This window comes from Boleophthalmus pectinirostris, unplaced genomic scaffold (genome assembly GCF_026225935.1).
Source record: "Boleophthalmus pectinirostris isolate CB_2022bp ecotype Guang Dong unplaced genomic scaffold, ASM2622593v1 HiC_scaffold_1, whole genome shotgun sequence".
Classification (NCBI taxonomy): domain Eukaryota; kingdom Metazoa; phylum Chordata; class Actinopteri; order Gobiiformes; family Gobiidae; genus Boleophthalmus; species Boleophthalmus pectinirostris.
This window is the reverse complement of record NW_026570970.1, coordinates 29,126,825-29,144,228: the sequence shown is the minus strand read 5'-3', so window position 1 is coordinate 29,144,228 and position 17,404 is coordinate 29,126,825. Positions and strand designations below refer to the sequence as shown.

The window sequence follows — 17,404 nt, the reverse complement described above, 5'->3', positions numbered from 1 at the left end:
AAGCTACAAACTGCGTGTGGGATATCCAGTGGGAAAACCTGTTAGCGGCACGAGCAACATGTATTTTAGAAGATCTGTTTATTGTTTCTATAGCCAACCTGTGCCTCTAGTAAGTACCCGTAAGTAAGTAAGATGATTGGATGGGCTGGCAGAGGTGCAGGAGATGTAGCGGCCTGATCATTCACAGGAAGGCTGTTGGTTTGAATCCCAGTCGCCGTCGATCTGTTACATTGTTTTGCCCAGTTGTTTCTCAAACTATAAGATGTAAACTGTGATATCATAGGGTGTAATATTTTCGTATATTAAAACAATTATACTAACTATTGATAAAGATTTATGATAGATTTTTTTATTTAATAAGAGCAGCAGTGAATATGTTTATGTAGCAAGACACTTCACTCACCTTGCTTTGTGTGAATGTGCTGCTGGTGGGGAGGGGCCGATGGTGCAGATTGGCAGGCTCACTTCTGTCAGTCTGGCCCAGAGCAGTTGTGGCTACAATAGTATGTTACTCCACCAAGTGTGTAGTGAATGAATAATGCAATGCTCAACGTAAAAACACAAAATAAATTCAGTACATTCTCATCATTACTGAAATGTAATCGTTTAATTTCATCCCTCTCTCTCTCACCTCCTTCTCCCTCTCTTTTCTCTCACCCTACCTACTCCCCTCCTCCCTCTCTCTTTTTCTCTCTCTTCCACTCTCCCCTCATTCTCCCTCTCCCTCCTCCTCCCCCATCTCTCCCCTCCCTCTCTCTTTTCACTCTCTCTCCCTTCTCTCTCCCGCCCCTCTTTCAATCCCTTCCTCCCCTCGCTCTCTCTCCACTCCCTTCTTTCTCCCTCTCTCTTTTTCTCTCCCTCTCGCTCTGCCCTCCTCCTCCCTGTCTCTTTGCTTTCTTTCTCTCTGCCTCCCGCTCCCCCCTCCTCCTCCGATCTCTCCTTTCCTTCTCCTTCTCTCTTTTCTCTCTCTCTCTTCCGCTCTCCCCTCCTACTCCCTCTCTCTCTCCGCTCTCCCTTCTCTCTACCCCCCTCTCAATCCCTCCCTCTCCTCCCTCTCTCCACTCCCTTTCTTCTCCCTCTCTCTTCTATCTCTCTCCTCCTCCCTGTCTCCCTCCCTCCCCCTCTCTCAGGTGTCCCAGGCGAGTGGAGGGGTGCGTCGTCGCTCCAGCTCCGATGCAGGGCTCCAGGACAGGGGCGCGTGTGACTCGCTGTGGCCCAGAGGAGAGTGTCGTCTGCGGGCACACTTCAGCGACCCCATGCCCTCTGACCCCTCGAGGAGGAAACAGCTCCAGATGAAGATCGCTGCTGCATCCAGACTGCACCGCAAAGAGAGGGACAGCGGTAAGAGACAGTTTATTTACCTTCATGTCGCTAAAGGCTTCGGTACATTTGGTTGGGAGTTAAAGGGACAGTTCAGAATTTTGGACATAGGGCCTCATTTCCTAGTGAGCCAGAGCGTTGGAGACGTGTGGAGACACTTTTTAAAATATTCCCTCCAGTCCTTGTATTTACAGAGGTCGCTGGTGCTAGGCTAGTGCATGTCAATGGCCATAGTTAGCCTGCTACTAAAAACAGTCTTACCCACTCCACAAAGCACCTGAATCAAATCTATTATTATGCCAGACTGTCGATGTAAATGTCTGTGTTGAAAGAATAATGTTTGAAATAAAACTAACCTTGCATCACATGAATCGCTACATGTTGAGGGACTTTTTTCTCATATATCAGTCCGCCACTGCCAATCTTTCTATCAGGAGGTACAACTCGCTGCTCAGACATAAATCCTTTAAATGCAAGGTTGGTTTTACTTACTAAAATTGTTCTATCGATACAGACATTCACATCAACAGTCTGACATTTTAATTGTTTTGCTTTGGGTGCTTTGTGGAGTGGGTAAGACTGTTTTTAGTGACAGGATAACTATGGCCATTGACATGCACTAGCCTAGCACCAGCGACCTCTGCAAATACAAGGACTGGATGGAATATTTTAAAAAGTGTCTCCACACGTCTCCAACGCTCTGGCTCACTAGGAAATGAGGCCCTATGTCCAAAATTCTGAACTGTCCCTTTAAGAGATATAGACATTTTCAAATCATAGCGTTTGATTTATTCTTAATTATAAAAACAGTGGACATTGATGGTTAAGTTCATTTATGTTATAATTTGGTGTTTTGGTTCTCAAGACAGTTATCCAATCAGAAAGCAGAATGAGCCTCACATGAGTTTCTCACACTAGTCACATGAGTCATTTCGGTTGCCAGATTTAATGCTAAAATTCAGTTGGTTTAAACCTAAAATGGCTCTCTCTGCTCTGAACGGTCAGTACCTGAATCCCAGCACCTGCAGCCATCATGAATGAGTGCTAGTGCAGCCTCTTCAGATCATAATTCTGGAGGTTCTGAGCTTTCACATGAGCCCACCCTGCTCTCTGTCTATACCCACTGCTAAAATTTAGACTCTGGGTCATCATACACATAGACTGTATATATGAGTGAACATAGCTAACGCACTAGCCGTTGTGTCCCAAATAGGAAGTGCGTCTGGAGGCTCTTCTGGGTCCTTCTGACTCTGGGCCCAACTGACTTACATTAGGATCTTGTCGCCCCTCTCTCTGTAATTGCTGCTCTGAGTCTTGTCATTTTGGTCTTAAAATGTTCATATTAACCCGCTCTACATGATCCTGAATTTTCACTTCTTCCTGAAAGTCCACTTCTTTTATACAGTCTATGATCATGCAAATACAGTTTAAAAATGTCCCAAAACTAAAAACACTGTGAATGACCGCTCTATGCCCTGTGCTCCTCCTCCAGCCCCAGCAGCCCTGCGCGGCCGCTCCGAGCCCCCAGGAGAGGAGCGTCAGGTGGGCTTGGGTGTGTCGCGTTCAGCCCATCACCGCTGGAGCACCATCAGCAGCCTGAGCTCGGACAGCGGGGTGGTGGGTCTGAGCGATGACCGCGACGATGAGGACAGCGCCCCCCGCAGGTCCAGACGAGGAAAAGGAGCTGAGGTGTGGTCCTGAATTTGTATCTATTATTTGTCTTTGTTTGCCGTTGAAGTGTAAATTGGGTAGAGGGCAGTTATAAGGGAGTAGTTATAAGTCAGACTATTTACCAATGGATAGAGTATTGCCTCGATGTATTGTTATTACAGAAATGCGTGATACATTGTGATTTCTTGTGTTGTTTTTAGGTGGAGCGTACGGACAGTGGCATTGGTCCTGGTTTGTCCCGTAGCTGGAAACGACCCATAGTATCCTTGAAGCCGTGCCCAGACTGTGGCATCAGTGATGGAGCGGCGAAGGACAGAGTAGAACGCATGTGTGAACGCTGCTCTAAGCTCCGCACAGAGAGAAAGGAGGCCATACTGGAATTTTTGAACACAGAGTCGAGTTATGGAGAAGACCTGCGCATCATAAAGGAGGAGTTTTACTGCCCCATGCAGAGTGCGGGGCTGCTCACCGCGGAGCAGCTAAGCGTCGTGTTCGCTAACGTCCAGGAGCTGATCGATGTTAATGAGAGATTTACTGAACATCTGCAAGAGTGCATCGATCAGGCTTTTGACCAGGTCTGTGGAAATGTCACACTGTCATACACGAGTACATCATGTGTAGAGGGCTGTCACATAAATCAAAACTCACATACTAATTGATACTCAAACCACTATCTATTCAATTCAATAAAAAAAAAATACTACTACTACTGAAACTACTATCAAAATTAGATACTAAGTACATCATGTTGGGGTGTTCTACACGTATCTCTAGTGGAATGTTCAGGAGCTACTGCAAAGCACAGAATAGCAAACACTGTCAACAAACTTTTCAAATAGTCTGAAGAGAAAACAGAAAATGGATTTAAACTTAAAACATATGTTCAGAAGCCTGTGATCAATACAAGCATTCCTGGTCTGGTTTAGGTGTTTGAATTTCAACAAAAAGCTAATGCTCTCTAGTTTGTGACTTTAGGGAGATGGACTTGTTTAACTGCACAAATCGGCTCACCTGCTGTTTGCACAAAATAATTTCTTTAAGGTCATATTGATTTAAAATGAAGCCTCAGACAGAGCAGAGCCTCCAGTTAGCTCCACACCACTCCACAGATGTCATCATTTTAGATGGAGGGCAGGGGCCAGTATAACTCTATGGGAGATAAACTTTTGAAAGAATTATCCAAACTTGTGATCTGCAAACTTGCCATATTAATCTCATGGTTTTAAGTCACAGTCTTTCGTGTTGAATAAGTGCACCATTTTCTGAAACTGTATATGTAATAATTTCACATGCAGATGAAGGTTTAAACTTTGTGCAAGTTTTTGTTTCATGTGGAGTCTTGAAAGGCACTATAGAAATCGAAGGTATTATAACTAAAAAAAAAAAAAAACTTGAATGGGGATGTAATGATATCCAAATCTCTTAGTATGATATTTTCCCCATCTGCATCTCATAATATGATACTGATTGAAATATTTTGCTGAGGCCAACATAATTGTGAATGTTTTTTTTTTCCTTTTAAAATACCTTGACAGGCCTTTGCTTCTGTCATAATCCAAAGAATTAAGATTTGAAGTGCTAAATAACAGTTATTTCTTCATGTAGTCTAGACCAAACCATCTCTGTATATGTAGTACCCTCAGTTTTTTTTTTAGATATTTGATATATTGTGATGGCCCATGTTATTGTGACACTTTTCACAATATCAATATCACAGTATTTCATCATTGTTACATCCCTAATCTTAAATAGCTTTATATAGGTCCTACTATTGCAGCAAACAAATAATTGAATACAAGAAAACCTGTCAGATGCATTTATTAAGCCATATTCTCCTCTCTCCTTTCAGGGCGATGAGGACCTCTTGACAGTCTACATTGGTGAGATCTTTCTGGAGTTTGTGAACATGCTCCCGGCTTTTCAGACCTACTGCCTTCAACAGTCCACCTCTGTCAACATGCTTAACACGCTGGAGAAAGAGAAGGAGCTGCTACGGTAACCCATTTCTATGTGTTCTTTTTCTATTATTTAGTATAAAATAAATAAATAAATAAATAATCAGTGATATACAAGATATGATTTGGTGGGTAATATGGCATATATGTCTCCATTTATGTTTTAATAACATTAACAATATTTAGCAATTCATTAAATTAAATACTTTTATTATGATGATTTTTTAAAATTATACAGTAGAAAATATCCACAATTTTCATAAATACCTCCAAAACAACATTTTCAAAAAGTCTTTTTGTGAAATTATGAATGTTGCAGACTGCGGCTAATCAATAATTTGGTAGAGTTTCTATTTTGAGACCCAAGCTGACCGGGCCATGGCTTGTTCAAGTCTAGAGCTGCAATGTTAAAAAGGTCAGAATTCTGAGTTGGAACTTGCTGTACAACTGTCAGATCAGAAAATAGCGTAATACAGATTCTTCAAATCTTATCTCACATCTTATGCTTAAAGGTGCATTGTGTAACTTTTCTGGTGGAGGCTCTGTCAAATGCTTTTCTCCGTTCAACAGCTCTAATTTACATTTATTCAGTTACAGGTCATTTTATAGCTCAAAAATACCTAGAAAAAAGAATTCTAACTATGAGCGTGGTCGCCTCTCCACAGATCTGACCTGCAACTTGGTCTGGTTTGGTCATGAAGATAGAAAAGTTTAATGCTACACTGTGGAACATTCCAGAAAAAGCAATCACATCTCCAGGGAGAAAAGCATTTGATGGAACCTCCACCAGAAAAGTTACACAATGCACCTTTAAACAGACTTTATGACTGTGATTTTTGTCTTTTTTGTAGGATTTTCTTGGACGTCTCTCAGAACGATAACACAGCCCTACGTCGTATGAACCTCCGCTCTTTCCTGATGGCTCCTCTCCAGCGCGTCACCAAATACCCTCTTCTCTTGAGCCGAATCATGAAGGTCACCTCTGAATGTCACCCGGATTTTCCCAAACTCTGCGACGCCAAATCACGCGTCGAATCCCACTTGGAACACATCAACATGAAGACCAAACAGGAAGGCAATGGTGTCTCGTGGTCGCTCCGGTCTTTTCGTAGAGATAGTCGGAAAAATCGCGAAGTTATCAACATTGAAATGAGGGAGGTTTCCATGAAAACTGTCGGATGGGCCAGAGAACACACCAGATTCGTAATGGAAGGACCGCTACAGCTTTCCCAACCCGCAGATGGTCAGTGGGTGAAAAAGGGAAGCAAAGCACTCAAATTTCAAAACGTGCAGACTTTACTGATGGTCAGAACGAATCGGGATAGCGTCGGTAATGGCGAAACGGGACTGCAGATGGAGATCGGAGGAGAGAGCATCAAAGACGGCGTCCTGGTTTTAATCAAAGACAAAAGTAGCGGGAAATTCGCCGTGCTAAGGGAACCGATCCAGCTTGGGAATTGCGTTGTGTCGACGGATCCTGATTGCGAAGACACTTTTGAGATTTTGGATATAAAACGGGAAGCATTTGTGTTCCGCGCGTCGGATAAATCGCGGACGCAGCAGTGGTTTCATCAGATTAAAAGATACGCCCGTGATTTGGGGAGTTGGAGAAAAAGGCGAAACGCTTTGCCGAATATTATGATCAGTACGGGACAAACCAGATCTTAACAATGGGCCGATTCACTGTAAATAGTAGCATTTCCGAAGACATTTTAGACTTTAACCTATTTAAACAAAAGGACTTTTTTTATATTATGATAAGTGCTCTACGATGTTAAAAAATACTTGGACTACCAAAAAAGTGATGTTGATGGTACAGTGTGTAGAAGCTGGATGGCCTGGTGAGTCATTCAGTTTGTTTGTTTACTGCCCTCTTGTGGCTGAAGTTGGTATCGTTGGATCATACAATAGTAGCAGTGATCCATTTTCAAATTTTGGTGATTGTATGACTATCCTGAGGGCTGTTCAACAAAACTATAAATATTGTTAGTCTTATTTTGTCATTTCGCAAATTGGCTTCATGAAACAACTTAAAGATGCCAAAAAATAACATGCACTATTCATTATGGGTGTGTATTGCCATGAATCTGGCTTTACGAAACTTATTATGATATGCCTGTGACGATTCAATTTAATATATCACTGCATCAAATACATTTTTTCTTACTCCGCTACTCTTCATTCTACATTTGGTGATGATAAGCGAGTATTGTGGAATAGACTGATTGAAACAAGGCTGCCAATCTGCACCGCCAGTACTCACTAGTGCTTAACTTCTGAGGTCAGACGAGATCCAGAATCAATTTCCAATCTTTCCACAGTGAATGAATAACACATGCGGGTGAGTTTGGTTTTAGCTTTAAAGACTAAATCTTGTCTGGATGAGGTGAAGGATTCCATAGTAGGCTGAGCATCTTCATAGAAACTAAAATAAATTAATACATATAAAATTGACCAACCAACCAAGTCTATCTTATGGGCTACAAATAAAGCAAGATTCTGTGGTTAATCATTAAAGCCAGACTCACATTGAAAACTTTTTTTAAATGAATTTGCAGTTTTCCACAAAAAAAAGATCACAACTTGATCACGTCACACGGCAACTCAACACAAGTAAAACAGTATGAATGGCTGACCAGGCTAATAGACATGAGTGTTATAACTTAGTGCTTTTCACATATGGTGTTTTACAGACCTAAGTCATGACTGCTGAAGACTGATTACAAAAAAATTGTAACAATTGTAACAACATTTTATACTTGGGGGGAACTTTTTGTGTTTCAGAATGATTTTGTTTACTGTTCACTGCCCTCTACTGTCCTCAAAGCAGTAGTACAGCCTTTTCCAAAACACTGTGTGAAACTACAATAACAGCAATAATCTCCACCTGTGACAATATGTGGCTAGGTGCACTGTGTAACTTTTCTGGTGGAGTATCCGTTGCCTAGCTTGTTTCCATGGTGACGCTATTGCTTTGCCTGGAATGTTCTACACTAAGGTTTTAACTTGCGCTTATTCATAAGGGAGTTTTTATTGCTCAGATATCTTGGAAAACATGTATTCTCACTGTGCCTCTCCACAGATCTGACCTGTAATTTGGCCTGGTGGCAATATCAGCTCGTCCCCATGGAGATAGATAAGTCATGCCAAACTGTAAAACATCCCTGCAATAACATCACTGTGGATGCAAACAGGTGGTGGACTCTGCTCCAAAGTGTTGCATAGTGCACCTTTAAGTATTTAAAGACATGTCTTAAATGTAATATTGTACATAAAGGAACATGTTTTTAATTATTATTGCAAAAAAACAAAAAGCACTCAGAAAGAAAATCCCTCCTGACTTATAGTTCAAATGGAACTGTTGTAATGGATATATTAAAAGTTGTGAGTTGTGTTTTGTTTCATTTACCCATTTAACACACAAATCCTATTCAGGCTGAGTTCTTCTCTCAAACGGAAAACACTCTGTTCTACCATGTGATGTCATGTGGTAATACAGGAAGCAGTCCACTTTGTTTTAAACTCCATCACATCTTCACTAGAATCATTTGGATAATTTCAAAACTGTATTTGCCAATCTCTACTGAACTAAAGGTAAAAGGAGATGTTAACTTGAAAACTACCACTTCATGACATCAGAAAGTGGAACAGAGCGTTTTGAGCTTTGGAGATGTAAACAGACTAATAGGATTAAGGATTACTCAAACATGTGAATGAAACAAAACACAACTCCAGGCATGTTTTTGAGGAGGTGTAACATGGTTTAAAGCTCACAAGAATCAATTTTGTGTAATATAGGATTTTAACATTAGTGACATTCAAAACCACCATTCAGCTCATTGATTTCGATCATAGATTTATTTGATTCATTGACTGGCTATGATATACTAATAATTATGTAACAAAAAAAGGCATTGAAGGTGCACTGTGTAACTTTTCTGGTGGATACTTATCTCCATATAAGCAGGTGACACCAGCAGGCCAAGTTACAATGTGAAGGAGCGATCCACCTCACACTAAGAAAGCATCTTTTTCAAGGTATTATTTAGCAATTAACTCACAAGTTTAATGCCATACTGTGGAACATTCAAGACAACGCACCATCATCTCCATGGAGATGAGCAGGTGACCAGGAAAGTTACATAGCACACTTTTAAAAGTTATACAAATACAGTTAAAATATTACATGCTGTCTTATTAGCTGCTGCTGTGCCTTTTCTATTGGTGTTTCAGAAATGTGAACTTTACCGCCCCCCTATGGACCATCTAATAATATTATTTCCAGCAATACTTCATCTCAATAATAATCAATATGTATTTTAGCTAACTAGACCTCAATATAACTTGCGTGTTTGTTTTGTGTTAATTTAAAAAGGCTTTATTTCTTTCAATGCACTTTATATTAACCTATATTATAAAGTTTTGGTATGTTTGAGTTTTTTTTCTTCTGTGGGAAATTTTTTAACGAAAAATTTTCGAACCCAAAGCACTGCATTTAAAATGAACGAGGCTGTTTCAGTTCTTGAAGTAGCACTAGCTCTTAAAGGTAGCATTCACTGTGTATGGGAGGGCTGCAAACTTCATAACAGTAACTTTTTCATAATGTTATTTGAATCTGCTGTATTATTTCCCCTGTGTAATATATTGTGAATTAAAAGATTTTGAACTTGAATAAACCTCTTTTAAAAGTCTTTTTTTTTTTGTTTGTTTGTTTTTGACAATAACAGATAAGAGATAGTGAATATACGGTACAGAGAAGTAGGGCTGTCGACTGTTCCGGCACCAGGGTTTTAGGGGCCCTGCGTTGATGGGCCTGCAGAGGGACCGTGAATGTATCGTAGAGAGGGGGGAGTGTGAATATATGGTACAATATAAATTTTCTATTTACCAATAAATAACATTCACATGATACAAAATTAAAGAGTATTTTTTATACAAAATCAAAAATACAACTTTACATTGTCTTTTTTTTCCATGAAACTACAAATATGATTGCAAATTACTAACACTGCCTCACAACATCTCCAAACAATAACAGCTCCATGCACTTTAGTAGCAAAATTCTGCAAAAATGTACTCCCAAAAAAAAAAAATAATAAAAAATCAAGGTTCACTCAAAGTAATGCAACTTGGAAAATGTGAAAATGCTTTTTAAGAATTGGCACAATTTTAACAGCTTAAACTTCACAAAGTGCTTCTTATTTTTTATTCTTTGGCTTAAATTTTCCAACTGCCTCATTTAGAGAAAAAGCCTTATGCATATTAAAATCAGGACAAATCAATGCTACTTTTCAAAAATAGAAATAACTTTTGAATTATTGCATTACTAAAGTTGGACATTTTCATGCTTTAAATGAGGCCTTTGGATGCTTCGCCTAGTTGAATGCATTTGACAACAGGAATACACACACAAAATGCAGCTTTATAGCTTGATAATACAGAGTGAGGTGACCATTTTAAACAGAAAACAAGTTGATAATGGCTGACAACTTTCAAATAAGGAAACATTGATATGCACTTGTGTCAAAACTGTAAACAAAAACACTTAGAACTGACTTAATTCAAACTACAATCATTACATTACACAAATTGCCTCTCATAAGCAAACTGCAACCAAACTTAAAGGTCCTATATAGTGCAAGATGTTTCCATTTTTTTTTAGTTTAAAGTTGACTTCAAAGAGGGGTATTACACTTTGATGGGGTATTAACGCTAACACATAACAGATTTAGATCACCATGTTACCTTTTATTGTTTTGGAAGAGATAAATTACTCAAACATGCACTGATGACAAACATCTTAAGACATTTTTCTGATGAAGGAAAAATGTTATAACATGGCATGCTCAAAAAGTCAATTTTGCATAATACCCCCTCTTTAAAAACAGAACTTTTACAATTTTGCATAATATATAACCCTTATGCTTGTCATGTGTAGCTGTAGCTCCTTAAATTGCAATGGGCAACTCGGTCAAGTTGTTAATATTAACTACAGACTGATTTAAAGGGAACGTGAGTTGGCTTTGGTGGCATCTGGTGGTGAAAACTAAAATGGCAGTTCAAGACCCCATTGTCTTCTCATCAGGCACAAACAGTAACCAGGTCTTATAAGCACACAGAAAAGTTAACATTGGTCTCTTATGATCATTTCTAGGATGATTTGAAAAATTAATGTGTTTTTGACTCAAATTAATTGGCTCTACTTTACTTGAAATTCTGCACCTTTTCAAGATGTAAATTCAAAATCATGCAATTATTCAGTTTAGAAAATCCATCCTATCTATATGCACTGTGCCCTTTTTAGAGTTAAAATGTATGTATTCAAGCTGTCTTATTGGACTGTCTAATTGTTGCTAATAGAAAGGCATTACTTAACACTTAATACATGCATTGTTTCCAATCACTTGAATGTGATTAACTGTTGATTTGACTTTGTGTAACATGTCCAGTCAGACTACCATATCACCATCAAAGTTTGCAGATGAAATGGAGGAATGTAAAATAAGGCATAATTATTGCCCAATGTGATCAAGAACTACTCATTTTACTTTTGAAAATTATGAATTACATTAGAAGTGGGCAATATACTGATTTTTCCATGTTTTGAAAATGAGAATATATACGCTATACTGTCTGAAAGAACAGTCAAAAAGTTGTTACATTTGTTGATAAAAAAAAAAAAGAAAAAAAAAAAGTGCAGTGTCATCTGTATATGGTGGGGTCCAGCTTTTTCATTTCCAATACTCATGTCAATACTTTCGATTTAAGTATCTGCCGATACTAGATATTAACCAATACTAGTGTAGGGATTAAAATTAGCACCTATTTCCTTAAAACACTGTTAAATTGTATAATAAGTTATGACCCAACTGTGTTATTTATCCTGCAAATAACTATTGAACAGCTTTGTATGAATGAAAGATCAAAAATTATGAGACATTCAAGGCCAAAATCAGTCAGTAAATAGTCTTATTACTTCCTATTAAAAACTCTGCCGATATTCAATTCTAGTATCTGTATTGGCAAATCCCTATTCCTATTTCCTGCATACCATTTTTGCACTTTTGTGTTTTACGTTTACTTAATACTATTACTTGAACCTCAGAACCTCATGTTTATAAAACTGTTAAGCGCATTTTTGATAGACTGTCCAAATACAAGATTTTTGTTATCAAAAGAATCAAAAAGACAAAATAAAAAAATTTAATGGAGGTATTCATTTGGTCAATATCGCCCACTTCTAATTAGAAATCTTGTACAACTTCTAAGCCCAACTCACAAACCCACCTATTTGGGGCTTCTGATAGCCTGAGTTTAAGTCCAGGCTGAGCCCATAGAAAAAGATCTTAACCCCAAAATCCAAAAATCCAGCGTCCAGTTTCAGTCACTACTTATTAGCTTCAGTCTCTGCTTCTTTTGCCAAACCACGAATGGACAAATCGTACACCACCTCTTCAATTTTCTTCACGTCGTATTTGAGGCCGTCGTAGCGCTTTCTCAAAGGGTCGTTTTTCAAATTCAGGAGCCGAAAACCAGAGTCCAGTTCATTGATGAAGTTTGAGATTCGGATTGGGCGAGTGTAGTCTCCAGCCGTGACGCTGTTTACAGCAAGGCGGGACTAAAACAGACATGTGCAAGTTTAAATCACACAAATGGTGAGATCTTTGTACTAGACAAGAGATAGTGCATAGGACAGGTTAGACTACTCATTTCAATTAAACATCCTTACATTTAAAATGTTACTAAAAATCTTAGTTTTCTCAATTTTTTAAATTTTTGTAAAGTTTATAGTTTTACTTCCTGGTTGGACAAGGGCAGCAAATACGACATACGTAGAGGTAATTCTGTAATTGTAATATAGTAACCATAATGTAAACAAAGGCCAAAACTTGCCAAAAATGCTTTATAATACTTTATAATTAGACTGTTAAAAATAAATGACAACACTTATTTTGCTAAATCAATATTTAATTAGACCAACTATCTAGTGTATGTTGTAAGACTTACCAGTTCACTGGCCATAATTAAGATTCCAGCCAAATAGTCCTCTATGTCCAGATGAAAGCCTTTTTCTCTGACCACCTCGACTGTGGAGAAAACACACATCAGAAACGAGAACAGTAATTTAACACAAAACATTTCACAATGACCCGTGAGTGGGGTGATTTAAGACCTCTACAGTCATATTTAAATCAATGTATACATCTATTGGTTTGACTCTTATTATTGCCATGATAAAAAAATTCCAAACTCAAAGCTAAGGAACAAACTTGATACTCAATACCGATTCAGATACCACAAGATTTAAAAACACTCTTTAGTTAAACAGTAGAAAATAGTTTTCAACATTAAATCATCGTACTTTGTTTTATATTACCATGTGGCCTCCTATCTGTGTAATCCCTCAGTTGTCCAGGTAGGTTCCATAGTGGTCCATGGGCATATACTCGTCTATGTGCTCTTATACTTGTTCTGATACAGCTCAAGATCATTCGAAAGCTGTTCAGAAAATTTCATTGATTTCTGTCCTGGTAGTGGAACTATTTTTTAATATTGATACTTGCCTAAATGAGTGTCTAGTTTCTATACTAGTTGTAGTATTGATTAGTATCTGAATTTTGATACTTTTAACAACTTTCTGTTTCTCTCCAGTCAGATTAATAATGCATGGAAATAAAAACAGGTCAGTTAAGAACTGTTTCTTGGTAAAGTTGCATTTGTACTCACTGCCAAGGATCTGAGCGGCATCTTCTCGCGTCACCAAAGTCTCAGATTCCAGATAAACGACAAACGCCGCCAAAAACGTGAGGCGCTGCAGAACAAAACGCCAGTGCTCGTGGAACCTGGACACAATTCACAATCATCAGCTTTCTATTAGCAATCTATTAGCATTCATAATACTAGCTGTCCTGTACATCCATTGCATATAATTTTGTTTGTAAGGAAAACGGTAAGGTTTTATTTACTGACAAGAAGAAAAGGAATATAAAAAAATAAATACTATAATAATTTCTTCTTTTTTAATAGCAATTAAACATGAAAAGTGTGCAAAAAGGTTTCAAAAATTACCTGTAATACTGCTCCACAGGAAATTTCGTTTTAAGCTCTGATAGCTGCGTCCTAACTGTGCAGAACAACTCTCTGGCCTTTGTGCATTTACTGGGAACTAAGGAAAGAAGAAAACATTTAAAATATAAAAGAATAAATACATTAATAATGTATATATAATATATTGTGATGTGTGATCTACAGTGTCCAAGTAATTTCCCTTGTGGATAAATAAAGTTTGTCTAAGTCCAAGTCTAATAATAAAAATCTAAACCACATTAGTAGTTGTTTACTCACTCTCCTTGAAGCCTGTGGGCTGGTGGACGCTCTGCAGAACTGTCAGGATTTCTCTGGCTGTTTGCTCCAAGGTCTGGACCACTTTACGGATGTCCTATGGAAAAGCAAGCATTAAAATTTTGTTCATTGTGAAAAATGCATTTCAACATTGGCTCCCTCAAGTGGTGGAACTTTGGTGTTGTGAAAGGAGCACAATGTAACTTTTCTGTTGGGTGGGTGTCTGTCACCTGTTTGTCAACATGGAGATGTTATTATATTGCCTGGAATGTTCCACAGTACAGTATTAAACATGTACAGCCATCAATTAGTTCACAACCACTGTTTTTATTGCTCCAAAATATCACCTAAAACATTTTAATGTGTAATGCCATACTGGCAATTCCAGGCAAAGCAATAACAGCACCAAAGGTGGCATATACCCTTCACTATAAGGATGCATAGTTTAGGTACACAGTTGCAATCCAAGTAAAGTAAAGAGATTTAACCACGGTTTTAGAAAAAGTTTATACTGTGTTCTAATGTATATTATGCAATGTAACCAAAATATTACAAAGTGATTTTGTTTCATGTACCACATAAAGTACATATGATAAATTGCATTGAATACCAGTGTTTTAAAAATGCTACAATGCAGGGCTATTTTGGCATATAACACTACACCGTTCCTAATGCAATAAAATGTTTCAATATCAAAATGACAGATGCATGTGCTAGCGGCTAACAGCTAATGCTGCAGGCTTTGGAGCTAAAAATCTACACTTCTTACCTCTCTAACATCCTGGTCCGCGCTTAGGAAACCCTGGATATAACTGAACATCTCTGTCACTGACATTTCTACGCTAAGTTTTTTAACACAGAAAGAAATACAAAATAAATAATCTTAATAAACGCCAACGTGCAACAGCGCAGCCCTCCTTCTGATTGCTAGCGCGCACTGATGACGTCACGGTCTGCGACAGTAGTAGCCGCGAGTTTTAGTTGGGTTCATAAACCGTATATATGAATATTATCGCCATATATCATGCACAATTCTGTTTTTTTTTTCAGCAATTAGATGTTGAACTTACACTACTATCCCGACAGCCCCTTTAGTCCTGTTTACACTGCTGATTTAGTTCAGTTGTTTCCAGAGATGGGACCAAGTCAATGTTTTGCAAGTAAGTCAAGTCAGTCTCAAGTCTTTGACTTCAAGTCCAAGTCAAGTCAAACACAGGCCTTCTAGTTCTAGCGTCTATCATATAGACTGTATAAAGAAGTCGACTATGGGAGTGTGATGTCAGTCATAGATTTCGGCACTGAAAAGCATAATTTGCCTCCTTTATATGAAGTGGTCTATTTTTAGTAGTTATTTTACATACTACTACCTTCACTACTACTAACCCACTGTGCTGTGTTCAAAGTGCGCCAATAAAAGAGTCACTACACTTCTCGAAATGAGAATGCTTCTGAAGGTGCTTTCCCCTTCACTCTAGTAAGTGAGATACTTCACAAACAAGTAGGAAACATTAAAGCGTCCTCTGTTTCAAGATGGACCAAAGCTCTCATTTAATAATTCCAGAGCTCTGGTTGTGTCAATAATTTTCATTTCGAAGTGTGAGCTAAGCTTCTCTCTACTGCAGTACCACCGATGACCAGTGGATGGCAGCAATACGCCCTGTGCTCCGAGGAGTGTGGAGCATAGACTCTACACATAAATATATTTTTATACAGTCTATGGTGTACGTGTATATATTTGTATATTGTTGTTGTGTGTACTGTAGAACTTTTGGAGCGCTGACAGCCCACACATTTGCGTTTAAAGTTCATATGCAGCATTACAAATATTTGTGTTCCTGTTTTTGTCACATATTTATTCTTTGAGTAACTAGAGAATCCTATTTCACTCATAAATCATTATTTAGTCCTTCAGGTTGCTTTTTGAGGTATCCAAAATGTATTTAACTGCTCACAATTTAATATTCTGTGAGGAGACCTATATGTGTAGCTATGCCAACACTAAAAGCTTGGCCTTATAAGTATGAATTAGTGATCTAGGTGCATGTAGTATGAATTCATCTGAGGGGTATAACACATTTGTCTGTTGTTGTAGAGAAAATGAAGAACATTGTTTATTTTTTATTTATTTCCTGTGACAGGGCTCTTCTGAGCAGGCCAAGAGACAATCCGTCCTTGAGGGACCGCAGTGCCCCTATGACGGAAAAGACTGTGAGAGTAGGAAATGCCTCTGACCAAGTTGAGGTGCTGGAGGAGTACATCCCCCAGTTAAGGAACTACAGGGAGATGTGGGCTACACCTTGTACTTCATCTAGAGCGAACAGACAGAGGAGACTCCAGGAGTTGTGATAGCTGTATGGCATAGCAACAACAGCCTTCAGTCCTGCGCTATGCCTTCCGCTTCCAGGAGATCAACTCTCTTCTCCAGCTTGAGGCACAAACAACACCCAAGCCCACTCCAGCAGCAGAGGACGAGCAGTTGGTGGGATCTGGTGCCTGTGCCAGCAGTTTAGGGCCATTTAGCTAAAAAATCTAGTAGGTGGGGGTAACGGCACCATTTATGATGTGTGCATTATTTATTAGCCATAATATTATCTTACAAATTCTAAATGGCACTGAAACCCTGTAGTAGGTGGGGGGCTGTCTCGTTTAAATGTATAATGGTCCTGGGTATCTCTTGCTATAGGTTACTTAAAATGTAATTAAATATGATTGTGATCTTTATTCTATGTTAGAATGTTGTCAAGAAAATTGTGCCTAAATATTGTGTTTCATTCACACCTGCTTGATTTCTTATTTATTATTATTATCTCTCTACATCTTTAAAGCTCAAAATACTCTGTTCCACCTTTTCCAGTTAAGAACTACCTTTTATTAACCTGCTTTTTTTTATATTTTGTTCAGTAGAGATCCAAACGATTCAAGTGAAGGTGTATGGAGTTTAAAAACACAGTGGAGCACTTCCTGTATTACGACATGACATCATAAAGTCTTACACAGTGTTTTTCATTTGAGAGAAGAACACAGCCTAAATATGTGTGTTAAACATGTGTGAATGAAATAAAACACAAGTCCAGGTATATTTGTGATGAACAAACAACGTTATAACATAGATCAGA

At 38.4% G+C, this 17,404-nt stretch overlaps 1 protein-coding gene across 1 annotated transcript; it reads right to left on the bottom strand.

The window, feature by feature from the left end:
• Nucleotides 1–9,862: 9,862 nt before the first annotated feature.
• On the bottom strand, nucleotides 9,863–15,247 carry tsn (translin). Its single transcript, XM_020920410.2, has 6 exons — nucleotides 15,058–15,247; nucleotides 14,292–14,385; nucleotides 14,016–14,112; nucleotides 13,674–13,789; nucleotides 12,954–13,033; nucleotides 9,863–12,564 (listed from the first exon to the last, which is right to left on the bottom strand). The coding sequence occupies exons 1-6, from the start codon at nucleotides 15,121–15,123 to the stop codon at nucleotides 12,334–12,336; spliced, it is 684 nt and encodes a 227-aa protein (XP_020776069.1). The 5' UTR covers nucleotides 15,124–15,247; the 3' UTR covers nucleotides 9,863–12,333.
• Nucleotides 15,248–17,404: the final 2,157 nt, after the last annotated feature.

What these genes read in the sequence shown, in the direction of transcription:
- tsn (XM_020920410.2), bottom strand. Translation starts at nt 15,123, where the DNA reads ATGTCAGTGACAGAGATGTTCAGTTATATCCAGGGTTTCCTAAGCGCG. An exon ending in CGGACCAGGATGTTAGAGAG is followed by an intron (nt 14,386 to 15,057) that starts GTAAGAAGTGTA and finishes GCTTTTCCATAG; the next exon opens with GACATCCGTAAAGTGGTCCA. An exon ending in CCTGTGGAGCAGTATTACAG is followed by an intron (nt 13,790 to 14,015) that starts GTAATTTTTGAA and finishes AATTGTGTCCAG; the next exon opens with GTTCCACGAGCACTGGCGTT.